Source organism: Chroicocephalus ridibundus, chromosome 1 (genome assembly GCF_963924245.1).
Source record: "Chroicocephalus ridibundus chromosome 1, bChrRid1.1, whole genome shotgun sequence".
Taxonomy (NCBI): Eukaryota; Metazoa; Chordata; class Aves; order Charadriiformes; family Laridae; genus Chroicocephalus; species Chroicocephalus ridibundus.
The window spans coordinates 184,231,733-184,245,076 of record NC_086284.1 but is presented as its reverse complement, the minus strand read 5'-3'; the positions used below and the strand labels follow the sequence as shown (position 1 = coordinate 184,245,076).

The window sequence follows — 13,344 nt, the reverse complement described above, 5'->3', positions numbered from 1 at the left end:
GAATGGGAATAATGGGAAGTAGCTTGGGTGGGTCATCTCCTTACCTCTCGCTAATCCTGCCTGATCTCCTCCCAGAGACGGGCAGAGACACTTCTACGTCTTGTTGAAGTGGAGACAGCCCCGACTGTCATTGGTACCACATCTCCTCTTCAGCACAAGGAGGTGGGGAAGGTCAAAATATTGCAGTTTCAGCTTCATGCTAACCATTAATTCACCTGAAGACTCAGTGCTTGCAGCAAAATGTTGCTTTACATTCCATCTTTGTAAGTGTCAGGGCAAGAAAATACCACTTGTGAGTTACTTTGGAGCTGCTCTCACTTTAAAACCCCAGTGACTGTCAGGGTGTCCCAGTTATCTTCCTTGTTTGCTGATGGAGAACAGGGCTGACCCTGTGAAGATGACCACTTAGAAACATGAGAAACACCAAGCATTTTGAGATGGGTTTCCCCATGTCCTCAAGAGTTGTCACACCTAAACAAATGTAACCTGAGCTCTCACACCGTCCCACATGTTTTCACTTGGATGCCAAGATATCCCAGAGCTCATCTCTGAAGCTCAGCTTTCCACACGCCAACTGGGGATGCGCAAAAGCTCTTTTCCTCACTCTCAGCCCAGGGCGAGGGCAGAAGACAGTGATGGCCAGGGCTGAGTCCCTAGGGAAGGATAAAGCTCTTTCCACTTTCACAGTCCTCCCTTTTACAAGCAAGAGACTTCGGATCTCCAGCGTAATGTTTTAATTCATGGCGACACTGAACTCAGCAGCAGACAGACTGATGGACTCACTCAAGGCAGTGCTTTAGCTGGTTGTTTGGGAACTTGTTTGTTTGCTTGATGGTATATTTTAAAGAGAGCAACTGATCAAGTAAGAGGTGATAAAGACAGGAAAATGAAGATGATAAGGTAGGTTAAAATTGTGAAATGAAACAGAATCCAACTAAATGAAACAGTCAGACTTTCCACCTATTTTGTCATCCCCCCTCTCCTGCAGGTGGTAGCACTGAGCATCACCTACTGAAGGCGGGTTTAAAGGTCACAGCATGACCAGGAACGAGTGGGAAGCCCACTGTACAGTATTTAAACATACATACATACAGTGAGAGGGAGATACATGCTGATGATGTCCTAGTGAGAAACAATCCTTAGTGTTAATGGACTATCCAGAGGAGAATTGAGTGGAAAACTGCTGGAGACAGAGAAGCGTTGCCATGTTCTTCTAAGACCTCAGCCTCTTATAGTTTCCACACAAGCTAGTAGAGCAAACAAAACGGATCCCATACCAAGATACTGTGACCCCACAACTTCTCCTTTGAAAGTAGGCAATTCTGAGTTACAAAAGACAAAAAAAAGCAAGACCAAAATGCCACATTTGCTGTAGAGCCTCCATCCAACATATAAAAATGTCTTTTAAGTGCTGCATCTTTACTGAACGTTACTCAGATCATACTTTCTACAAAACTACGTTACCAAAAAGCACTCTTACTTCCACGGAGAAGCTAGAAAGTCAGAGATGAGCACAAACCTGTGGGGATCATCGGGGTCACAGTTTGGTAGAAAGTTAGTGACAGCTTCTGCCACTTCTTCATTTAACAGCACATCCCAGAGTCCATCAGTAGCTAGGATCAGGACATCATCTGGCCCATGCTCATACTGCAGGAGGTCGTAGACTCTAACCTAAAACAAAATGAACCCCAAGAGACATTCATGAAGGAAGAGACCGTCAGAGCTGTTTGTGAGACGTTGCTGAGTTCGGCTGTGAGTTAGCAGGTTTGGCCAGGGCACTGAAATACCTCTCCCGCAGCACTGCTGGGGTCTGTCTCCAGTTTAGCCCTTGAGCCAGCAGCTCTTCCCAACCCGGCTCAGCGTGGCTCAAGTGCCAGGAGGGAAGCAAGTGTTCCTGAGCAAGGCTGTAAAGCACCGCGCTGCCTGCTGCCAGCAGTGCTCAGAGCCTCCCCCACCCAGAAGCTTGGTTCGGCATGTGAGGCTCTTCCCTATCACTGGCAGGACTAGTCATATGGAAGCTGAATAATTTATTTGATGAATTTTTGATATTTTCTAATAAAATATTCACAAATAATTGTTTTCGCTATTTGTCCAGATCCACTTAACTCTGTCAGATAAACTGCACATGTTTGGAAATGCCTGTGTTGCAGAAGGCATCGCATTCATTTTTTCTAGACCCGAGGCAGCCACTGCACTCAAGAATTATGCCTGCACAAGCGAGCAGTTCGACGAAATGGAGATAAACTATTTACCTGCCAGTTACGTTTATCTGTAAGGAGTTCAGTGGGTAGAGACCAATTCAAGATCTGCACAAGAGTGAACCCCCAAGGTTATCCACACTATTCAAATGCCCACTGGCTTCACCTCATCAGTCTGCAGCCACCGTCGGGCTGACCACTGCTGCTGGCATCTCCATAACACCCTGCCTTTACAGCGACTTCCACCGTCCTCTTCCCGACGAGGCTGGGGAAAGCTGGGAGCAGAGGGGGCAGACACCGGGAGGGGGGCCATCAGGCCTTCAGCTGAGCCACAATATGAGTAAATGTCACAGTAAACGCTTTAAAATCAGCCTTTAGCTGGGCGTAACTCTCCCTCCAGCACACGCAGCATTCTAGCTGACAAACCGCCTGCGATTCCCAGGCTGTGATGGGGAGCCATTAGGAAGCGCTCATGGAGCACTTTAATTACCACAGCAACGACCACAGTTTGAAAGAAGTGTGACAACCTTGGCAAGGCAGACAGGAGGAAATGATCATCTGTACTGAAGTCTGGAAACGGTGCACCTCGTCACGCACCCTGCTCCGGCCTCGGGCTCCACTAACAGCAGCCGCAGTCGGGAAATTTGTCGGGACAAGCACTTGGCATAACTAGAAAATACGAGCTGTTTTATTCTCCCTCCTGATGCATTCTCCCTTTAGGAGCCACGGAGCAGGCAAAGCACATAAAATGCCTGGACCTTTTAATGTAATTATGATTTTATGGGACTGCAACCAGTACTGGAGGAAAAAGAAAAAAAATCACCCAGACCTGACTGCTAATCCTTACTTGTTCGCCTTTCACTCAAAAGCACAAGAAGGTCATTTGTAAAATGTAACCTTCACTTCATTATCTAAGGTAGCAGCTGAATAAGGACTTTGGAGGGGATTAAAGTCAAGGCACGATACTCTATTCATTACAGCCTATCTCTTTATTCAGAGTGAGTGGGAATACTGTTATAGAAAAGATCCCTATATGCAGCACAGCTCTTCTCTCAAGCCCACTGCACAGAAACCAGCAGTTGTCATAGTCCCCATTCCCCAAAATTTAGTTCAGCCTCTAACAGCCCAGAAATCGCTGGGGTGTGGGGGCCAAGTTAGCCAACACAGCCATCAACAAGCAGCACATGTTCTGGTCAGATCTCTTGGGTAATGGCAAATATTTGAGAGAGCATCGGGGTTAATGCTCAGAGATGCACTCAGCAGCAAGCTCACTGTAGGAATAACCAACTTCAAACATCAGCACTAGGAAAAGACACATCTACCAGGTGATGTGTTAGGTTGATGGTTGGAGTCGATGATCTGAAAGGTCCCTCCCAACCTAGTCAATTCTATGATTCTGTGATTCTACCATGGCTCTCCCACCCAGGCAAAGCACATGTTACACCACAAGAGCAATTTTTGCAGCATTGCTGGGGGACAAGGCAGAAAACCAAGACCCATGCATCATTGATTTGAATCCTCCTGAAATGAACAATCCTGTCTGACTGGGGAACAGCACTGGGACAGACAGGAAACTTGCCAAAGCTACCTGCAGGCAATCCACAGCTCAAAAGGTCCAAATCCTTGTTGTAGCACAATGCTACAGCAACACCAGGAACACATCATTTTACCAAAACCACGTTTAGTTCTTGGGGAAAAGGAAAAAAATATAATTGCAATTACTGATTTTATGGGTAATCTGCAAACAAGGTAGTTACTTCCTAAAAGCAAAAGGTTTGTGAATTGAGCACCTCCAGAAAGGGGTGCTATTGAGAAGGAACCAGATGTCAGAAGAGGTGCAGAGAAGGGCAGTGGGGTGAGTAATAAGGAATAAGGGATGCTAGGCTGGTACCCAGGCTAAGGAAAAGAGAGTGTCAAGGTCACAGGAGGCAAGCCTGGGGCAACTTCAGGTAAGATTCTGTATACCATGACCAGCACACGCAATAAAATGTTTACTGAAATGCAGCTTTGTCTGCCTTCCAACCACTGCAGCAGCCACATATCAAGGCAGCCATGTCCACACAATACTTAAGAGAACATTAAGCTTTTTCTTTCTGTCTTTCCTCAGATTTCTAAAACACAGCGGCAGGGGCCCCTAGTATGTTGCTGAAAAAAGTGACTTAATTTAGAGCTGTCCAGTCTGTTGTAGGTTCAGGTTATGCTCACAGACCTCCTTGCCCAGGCACAGAAACTCTTCGCTTTTCGGCTAGCAGCTTTGTTCTAGTTCTTGTTTTCAGTGCGGCTCTCCTGCAGCAGCCACACGTGCCTTCAGCTGGACACGGAGCGGCGCCACAGCAGAGCTCCCGGAGGCACACAGGTTGGGCAGTACCTCCAAGACACGTTAACAGATGCTCAGACCAGCAGAGCTCAGAGAACATCCACCCCACACCCCCACACTGTGCAACACCCCATAGCATACTCCACACAAGCTGGTGTGATACACCAGAGTTTCAGAAAGACGAGCAGAGATCCGGGGAGCTTCTTAAGTGCCTGCAACAGCAAGCAAACTCACAGCCCTGTAAATCTTATGTGATCGAAAACAGCTCTTTGCCTCCAATGGAAATTATTACTTTTTCAAAAATTTTTTTTTTTTTAATTCCAGAGCCAACCTACCTAACAACTGCCTCCTCCCCCTAGCTGTATTTCAGGGAATGAAAGAACAGCAAGGTTTAAGCAATGTTCTGTCTGTGGCGTAAGTTTGCACAAAGCTGCATGCACTGCAAATCGGTATTGCACACCCCCGGTAGTGCAGATGACGGCTGGCCAGACACCGTTCGGCAGCGCAGCAGTTTCCTTAACTACTGCTGCACCCTTGACAAATTTCCTAGCAATTCCACCCTGAATCTTCAGTCTTTCCCTCATGACTCGTTGCTACTGCAGCCAGACATCAATCCTGATAGTGCCCCACAGAACTCGTGTCCTCTACCCCAAACACCGTGGGCTACCTGTGCTCTGTCCTCTGCCTGCTGGGCTGTCCCAAGAGCCTCGCCACCAACTCGCCCCGAGCCTACTTAGCCCCTTCTGTGCTGCCCTGGCAAACCCTCTCACTCTTTAACTCCTCTCTGGAGCATCAGAGCAGCCTTGAAAGGAGCCCACTTTGGTCACCACACTTCTACCATCCACTGATGTCTTACTTGATGTAGAGTAGCTGACCTATTAACTAGCTAAATTTGACTTTAGTCACCAGAAAACGTAAAAAAACAACTGTAAGGAAGGAGCACCAGAGCCTCGGTAGCACAGGCATCCATGACAATAAGCATTAGGTTACACTATATTTTATCCTGTCTGGTACTTACACATCCCTGCTGATAGGTAACAGCGGATACACACCGCTGGAGCACATAGTCACACACATCATCTTCCTGAACATGCGTTATGCAGTTTGTCACATAACGCCTTTCTTCGATCCAGATAGCTGTTTCTCATATTGCTCACCTACGTGTAAGTCAAGAGCACTGAGAAAAACGCGCTCTGGGCAAGCAATGAACAAACAGGTGGGCTGGTTTTATATTTACAGTTCAAACCGATCTACCCACCGGACAAAACCTGCGTTTGCCTGCCGAAAAGGACCACTACAGCTCTGCGAAGGCACTGCGGCTTGTTTGCCGGGTTTGTTTTTAAGAGGCAGCCAACGCGAGTCCCCGCAGCTCAAAACCCATTCACAACAGAGCGACATGCGAGCCTGCGGCCACCTGAGGTGCTCCTCAGCAGCCAGCCCTGGGGGGATTCAAGCCAAACAACAGTCCGCATTCACTCCCCTGCACTATTGATCAACTCAGCTACTTCAATAAATTAGGCCCTTTCTTAATTGTATCGCCCCTTTTGATGCACAGTGTTATCCAGCACAGCCTCGCTGGCAAACGACGAGATCTTTCAATCCCACCCTCCAAGTAATTTATATGTAAATAATAAAAAGCGGGTCCCAACACTGCTCCCTGCAGCACTCACCAATTAATCTCCTTTTAGCTTTTTACTGCCACCCTTTGTTTCCTGCCCTTTAGCCAATTTCCAGTAGACTGTGCCAACTTTCCACTTAGTCTGTAGCTTCATATCTTTTATATTAATAACCTGTGATGCAGAACAGTTTCTCAAACGTTTTCTGAGAAATCAAAGTGCTCATGCAAGACCATCTACTGCATTTATTATTATTATTTTTTTAATTCTCTGGTAGACATAACCCTGAAGGACTTCATGCCACTGAAGTGTGACGTTTGCTACTTGAAACCACCTTGACTCCCTTTGATCATACTGTACTTCTCTAAGTCTTTGCCTTGCTCGTTCCTTTAAATGGTGTAATTCCTAAAGATTTCTCCAGAAGGCAGATGTGAATCCAAAATGGTCTCCTTTGACGTATTTGTGGAGTTGTCAGAAAGATTTTACTAACATAATGGCAGGAGAAAAATTCTCCTTCATTACCCTCTTCTCATTTGCTGTGGTGGCTGGCTTCACGTTCACCACTGGCAGGGGCCAAATGCTGCCGTGAGATCCACACCTCTCCCACCAAACGGCTGAGCCGCTGTTCGAAAAATTTCAGGATGAAATTCTGCTTTTCAGCTGCAACAAGGCAGATCTTGCTGAGCTTTAAAAATCAGAATTTCCTGCTGAAAGCTTTCAAATGAACTGTTCCATTATGAAAAATAAATATTTAATTCCATGCCAGAGAGCCTCAGCCATGGCTTGCCTGCTTTGTGCTACTCCAGTTCATTATAAAAGGCTCAATTCTCTAGAGCTCATCAACCTGCAGAAGTCCTCCAAATCTGGTCTTGTAACAGCTGAGCCACTGAATCCTGATTATATTTGTCAGTCTTGGCTATATGACTTCTCCTCCCATAGCCTGGCACTCTATCAAAGCATCATTTCACACCACCCTCAAATTACTTTTATGTGCCTATTTCTGGATGTAGTCTCCGGGATGCCTACCTTTCCTTCAGCTAAATTTTGGTGGACATGGCATACCAGAGCTTTGTCATGCTGGAAGTAAAATATTCTGAAAACTCACCACATTGCCCCCAACTTGGGAAGGGATTCTGCAATTACGGCACAGAAACAGAAGCCAGAGGACTTGGATCACCCCCTCTGTGACGACTCACTGTGCGCCTTAATTTCCTGTGCCTCCCTTTTTCTAGGTCTGGAAACCAGACATTGTGCTTCCCTACCTCTATATAAACAATTTGAAATCCAATGCTGCGCGAGGGCCAAATATGACTGCTGCTTCACGCCACTGCCTTTACTTCCAAGTGCCAAACTTCCCAGATGGCAGCATAAAGACATTGTTTCTTAATGCTGGTTTCTGTGCAAGGTGCACTGTCCACGTATGGACTGAACAAGTGAGGGAAAAACACGAGGAGATAAAGCACTGGGGATCTCTCTGTGAAGAGAAGGAAGAGATGATTAAGAGAAGGAGGTGCAATGGAAAGCCAGTTGGAACATATGTTACTTCCTAATAAAATTCAGGGCTTTTTTTGCCAGTATCTCTAGATCGAGGTGGCTGGTGCTCTGTCTTTCCTCCTCCTGCCCTCGTACGTTTCTGCTGAATTTAGCTGTGAAGGGAATGTGGAAACAAAGCCAATTTTGCTTCCCTTTTGCAAAGCAGTTAAGAGATCCTGAAACGTGGATAGCATATGAACTGGATGTCATATTCCAGAATTTGAACACGTACAGACGCGCTCCACACAAATCAGAAAAGCCCATGAGAAGCTTTGGTTTATACACACAGACAAATACTGCAGCAGCAATTGGCAGAGATGATACTGCTGAGATACTGTGCTGCAGCCATTACGTACCCCAGAAACACTGGGTCTCAGCATGCCAGAAAGAAAAATAAATAGGCAGAATTGCATCATTTCGCTGGCACTAAACAAATCCATCACAGTGATGAGGGCAGAGCTGCTGCCTGCCTGGCTGAGGAGAATGGGAACAGGTCCCAGGTGAGGGATACCGTACATTCAAAGAGGGGAGAGAGAAGGTACTGGATTGACAGCAAGGAAACATGAAAAAGGGGCTGTCTGTAGATCTCCCACTTTTCTTCAGGGCCAGAATCTCTCAAAAAATTTTTATTTTTAAAGTCTCAAAGACTTTCTAAGGTTAATTTAATAATTTGGTTCTGTCCTAGCAGTATTATGTCATGTCTGTATTTTCATTCTCTCGCACTGCTATAAAAAGCAATAAATTCAAGGTCAAACACTGGGTATGGTTACAACTCCAGCAAGCCAGTTGACAGTGGACGGCTCAGCATTTGGGCCATGGAATCAAAGCCTCCTCTTTTTGTGCTGTCATCAGATGGTTTGCCCTTGCTTAATATTTTATTAAAAAATATGTGTCATCTGTTCCTTGACATAGGAACAGGAATGCAGCTACAGAGAAAAAAAAAAAAGCAAGGTTTGCATGTTTCTTGTTAACAAATGCATTCAAATCCCTTTGGAAGGCTTGATATCCTTCACTGCAAGGTCTCTGGTGGTCAAAAACGGGAATTGTTTGTGGCGAGGCAAGTCAAAATGATGAAGGAATTTAAAACTATTCCTAAGACAAATACCACATAATCCCTTTGTTATGCCATCATTTGGGAATGCACGCTGTCATTCCTGACATTATTTGGCGTTTGTACAAAATCATCATAAAGAATTAAGAACTGGAGGTGAAGGTGCAGACACATGGAAGCATAAAGCACTTTTCCAATCACTCTTGGCATCTTCCAGCTTAAAGACTGACCTGGTATCCTCTGCGTAATGCAGGATACTACGTTAACTGTGGAAGACATCCAGTGCTCCCTTCTGGAGAACACATATTTACATCAGCTTCTGTGAAGATGGCATGATCTAAGCCTCGAGGGGAGCTGGAGCACATGAAGGTGGGGAGAGATGGGTGCCTGTGACATGGAATGGTGAGGCTATGGGATAACCGTAGACCAGGGAGTGGGAAGGCACCAATGCTCTGCTAGGGATGTGGAGCATCCAGAACCAGGGCACACAGCTGGGCAACTTACACCGTTCCTACTATGCGGATGTTACTAACATACTGCACCTTTGGGAAGGGCAGCATGTTACCTGGATTGGACCACAATCAGAATGGACAATTTATGAAGAACAAATAAGCACACTAAGTATATCTGTTTCTCTCTCACTAATCAGACATCTTGGCTGTTTTACCTCGGGAGATGAGGACAGGAAAGGTTTGATGTATATATTGGAGTCGTGCACTTTCAGGTCATGATCTCCCAGTCCTCGGGTCACTCCAATTGTTGCCATAACCCGAGCCTGGAAATAAAGAAAAGCAGTGGGATCAAATCTTGTTACATGCACTGAATCAACAGGGAAAGTGATAATGTTCCTAACTCCATAACTGCTACAGTTAGGGATAAATTCCCTTTTCTCTCCCAGAAACTCTAGATTTTACACAGCTAATCAACTTCAAAACTTTTGACACTCACATCATCTTGGTTTCCCTCATTATTCCAAGCTTTGTATTCATCCACATCCCAGTCTGTGTACACCCATCTTAGACTGTGACCATCTGTAAGAGACCAAGACTACGGAAACCTAACCCAGTCACCTCACTGTCCCACATCAGTCTATGACAAAATTCCTTCAGTAAATTATACTGTTAGTAAACAGGTTTTTATAAAAAGGATTAGGAGCCTCATTACTCACCTAAGGAACCTGTGGCCTCTTTCTATTGACATATTGCCGTATATTCCCTCCACCAAGGAAAAGTGCTAAAGGCCCCCTTAAATTGCTAAACACGCAGGTGACCGTGGCACTGACCGCAATGTTCTCCTCTGTGGAGAGCCAGTCTAGGGCAGGTCTGCTGTTACCTCAGGTCTACTACTTCCTTCCCCAAGCACCTGCCTCTGCAACATGAGCTGTTTTCCAAGAGGTGCTGGGCTCTTCTTCACTAACGCTTCTCCAAAGATTGACCAGGTAGTATACCTCATGAGGAACCTCGCTCTCTGCATATCACTTCCCCCAAACTCTAGTTTAGCTGCATCAGCTTCTGAACAAGAGAGCTCACAGCACCAATAACAGCAAGTAACTAACTGGCTCCATAAAGCAATAAGAAAGTAAATTAAAAAGATGTGCATGAAACATTTTGCAAATAATTATAAACCTAACCAAATTCAGAGATAAGCTGCAGGTCTGAACCTTCAAAACTTGGACTAATTTTGAAAAGCGTGTATTTTTGCATTGAGATAAGAACCTAATGCAGCAGGGGAGCACTATTTAGAAACACAGCGAGCATACCAATATCGGCAAACTGACACCACTGCGTCCTTATATTGATCCTACTGCTGCATCCAGCTAAGCTTGCTGGGATCAGCACTAATGATCTCACTGTTCTTAATCACAGAGCTGGAAACAAAGTACACCCAAACAGAATGGTTCGTTTCTCCCTTTCAAGAATAACTATCAGCATTTACACATCAGAAAAATTCAACCATGAGTTCATGTATACTACTAGCTGAAGAAGATACAATTAAGGAGTGTCATACTTCCCAAATCCTGCCCTGATCCCTCCCCTTCCTAAATTAGGGTTTTGCATCTCAAAGCACTCTAAAATGTTATTAAATATGTTCCTGCTTTGTTTTCAGCAAACATGAGGTATTTTGCTATCTTCATCCAGCCAGGTTATATTTTACAATGAAACCAGAAACATTTAGAGTCAATTATTTAAGACTGTCTCACTGTAGCCTACTTACAATGACAGAAAAACAAAAGCAAACTGAACAGCAAATGACTATGTTTGCTACAAAAATGCTTTTTAGTATGTTGAGCTCTCCCCACAGCCCCCCAGACACGAGACTGATTTATGACAGAACCAAGATACTCAAGCTGTCAAAACGATAAAATAAAGAGATACTGAGTGGAAAACACTGGACTGCCACAGGCTAAACTGAGTGGTAAACAGCACAGAATTCCTTCTTCCTTTGGTCTGAGGAAAGCAAATGTGCCCACCTTCTTGCCTTCTCCGTATATAAGGGGAAACTTCAAGTCATCTTCCTCAATGGTTTTGTATGCCCTGTGGGGGGAGGACAAACAACATTTATAAAGTTTGCACTCAATTAGCAACACAGTGCCCTGAAACAAGCAGCTGTGATTAAAAAAAAAAAAACCAAACCAAAACAAAACAAAAAAAACCCTAAACAAACAAAAAAGTCATCATTTTTCCTAGGGACCAAGATGTAAATTTCTTTTTCTGTGGAAAGATTTTCTCTAAAGAATTACCCATTTCACCAAAAGGAACAGTGAACACGAGGAAACATCTAACATGCCAAGCTACTCCTATTGCTTGCAAGGAAAAAGAAGTGTATTGGAATAACATCCTAATCGGGTAAGATACTGCTGGCTAAGGCAGCAGCTATACTATAATACGGTGTCATAAAAAACCACCCAACAAAACAAAAAGATCCCCAAACACCCCAAACCCACCAAAAAGTTAACCAAGGACTAGATTCACTGTTAACATGAAACGGTGAGCAACGACAGGACGTGTACACAGTCAAGGTGTGAAACAGCTCTCCGATCCCGTTCTCACCTTTCAGGACCGCTTAAACCAAGACAAGCTTCACGTGCTGAAGGATATTTAGTGCTCATTTGACCTTGACTGCAACAGTCAAGGTTGTCAGAGATTTCACATTTCACAGCAGTATTCCCATGGCCAAGAGACAAGAGAAGTAAATGCTCATGCTCTGGTTCTGTTTACCACATGCCTGTGTTACTCTACCTTTTACACTTCCAGCTGTTGACACTGATGAGGTGAGAAGGTGAGAAATTTTGCCAGTGAGAAATAAAAGAAAAAAAAATATAAAAAAAATAGATGGCTGCCATTCTCATCAGCTGTAGAGTCCCTTGGTTTCCATAACACATGATTGAGCAGAGGTGCTGGGAAGCCTCCTTGGTTGAAGCACGTCGCCCCAGAGGGACGCGCTTCCCTTCATACCACAAAATCGTCCCTCCCCAGCCTTTCCCCGCACGTTGTCCTTCCCTCCCAGCCCACCACTGCCCCCAGCCCTTGGGGTGATACCAAAATCATCCCCTGAACACACAAGTCAGTGCTCCCCACCAAAGCAGAAGGGACAAGCGGGAGGAGGGAGAGCGCCACGGCGCATCCCCTGCCAGCCCCTGCTGCCTGGCACTCCAGCCGGGCTGGCTGCTTGAGCTCCGGGGAGTCGCATTCGATCAGGTTTAAGCAATGTTAAGGCTGTGACACAAACCTGCAGGAAATTAAAAATTAAGGGTGAAATCCTATATCATAATCGAACCGACTCCTGCTTCACTGAAATATGGCACAGACCTGGAATCAATAAATACTGTTGTATTACACAGCTATACATGCTGCATCACCTAGGCAAGCCTCTTAAAGAGAGTAGCATAGACATTTAAGCCCCACCTTTACATTTCCCAGTAACCACTGGTAAGGCTCATATTAGGGTTTGGGGGTGACAGGAGGGGGAAGAAAAAAGGAAAAGCAATCAAAATGCTAAGAGGACACAGTAGTGGAGGACTCCGCTCTCATACTACAAAACACTACTATGTGTGAAATCCCCAAAGGGAACCAGGTGAGGTTTGCAAAACACAGAGGGTGCTCCATGGGAGACCACGCAGTCAAGAATATCTCAGGTATATAACCATGATACTTGGGCATCTCTATAAGAGATGATATAGAGAACGTGTTTAAATGGCATCGCGTACTGGAGATTTGCTCTTAAACCAAACAAAAAGGCACACATTATGACAAGTAGCCCACATCATAATACTTCCCTGATGCTTAAATCCTGGAATAGCATTTTGTTGGGAAGGATGAGTCAGTCACGGACTTTGCTCTTGTTCCTTCCTCTATTTCTAACAGGGAATAGCTAACGTCTCTGCCTCACTCACCAGCTTGGATATCCTGGTTTGAATGCGGAGGAGGAATTTTACCAACCCTGACTGCTCATGAACATGTCCTAGAGCTTCCAGCTGGACCTACACTGCAGGAAGCCCTGGTCAGACCTCCTTGAGGAGAAGTCTGAACTCTTCCCTATTCCTTGCATAAAGCCAGCTGTGCTCTGACACCAAGAAAAAGGGTATCAGCTGAGTCCACGTTGGGCATCAGAGTCAAATGACTAATCAAA

At 45.2% G+C, this 13,344-nt stretch overlaps 1 protein-coding gene across 4 annotated transcripts in view; it reads right to left on the bottom strand.

Annotated features, from left to right (window-relative positions):
• PPM1H (protein phosphatase, Mg2+/Mn2+ dependent 1H) overlaps positions 1-13,344 on the bottom strand; it is a 145,263-nt gene that overhangs the window by 8,252 nt on the left and 123,667 nt on the right. For all 4 annotated transcript variants that reach the window (XR_010069505.1, XR_010069506.1, XR_010069507.1 and 1 more), the window contains exons 7-9: positions 11,186-11,249; positions 9,383-9,490; positions 1,520-1,671 (exon numbers count right to left, since the gene is read on the bottom strand). Coding sequence is in view for 1 of the 4 variants with exons in the window: in XM_063323065.1 (XP_063179135.1) it covers positions 1,520-1,671; positions 9,383-9,490; positions 11,186-11,249 (324 nt within the window). In the remaining 3 variants the exon portion in view is untranslated. The remainder of the gene's footprint in view (positions 1-1,519; positions 1,672-9,382; positions 9,491-11,185; positions 11,250-13,344) is intronic.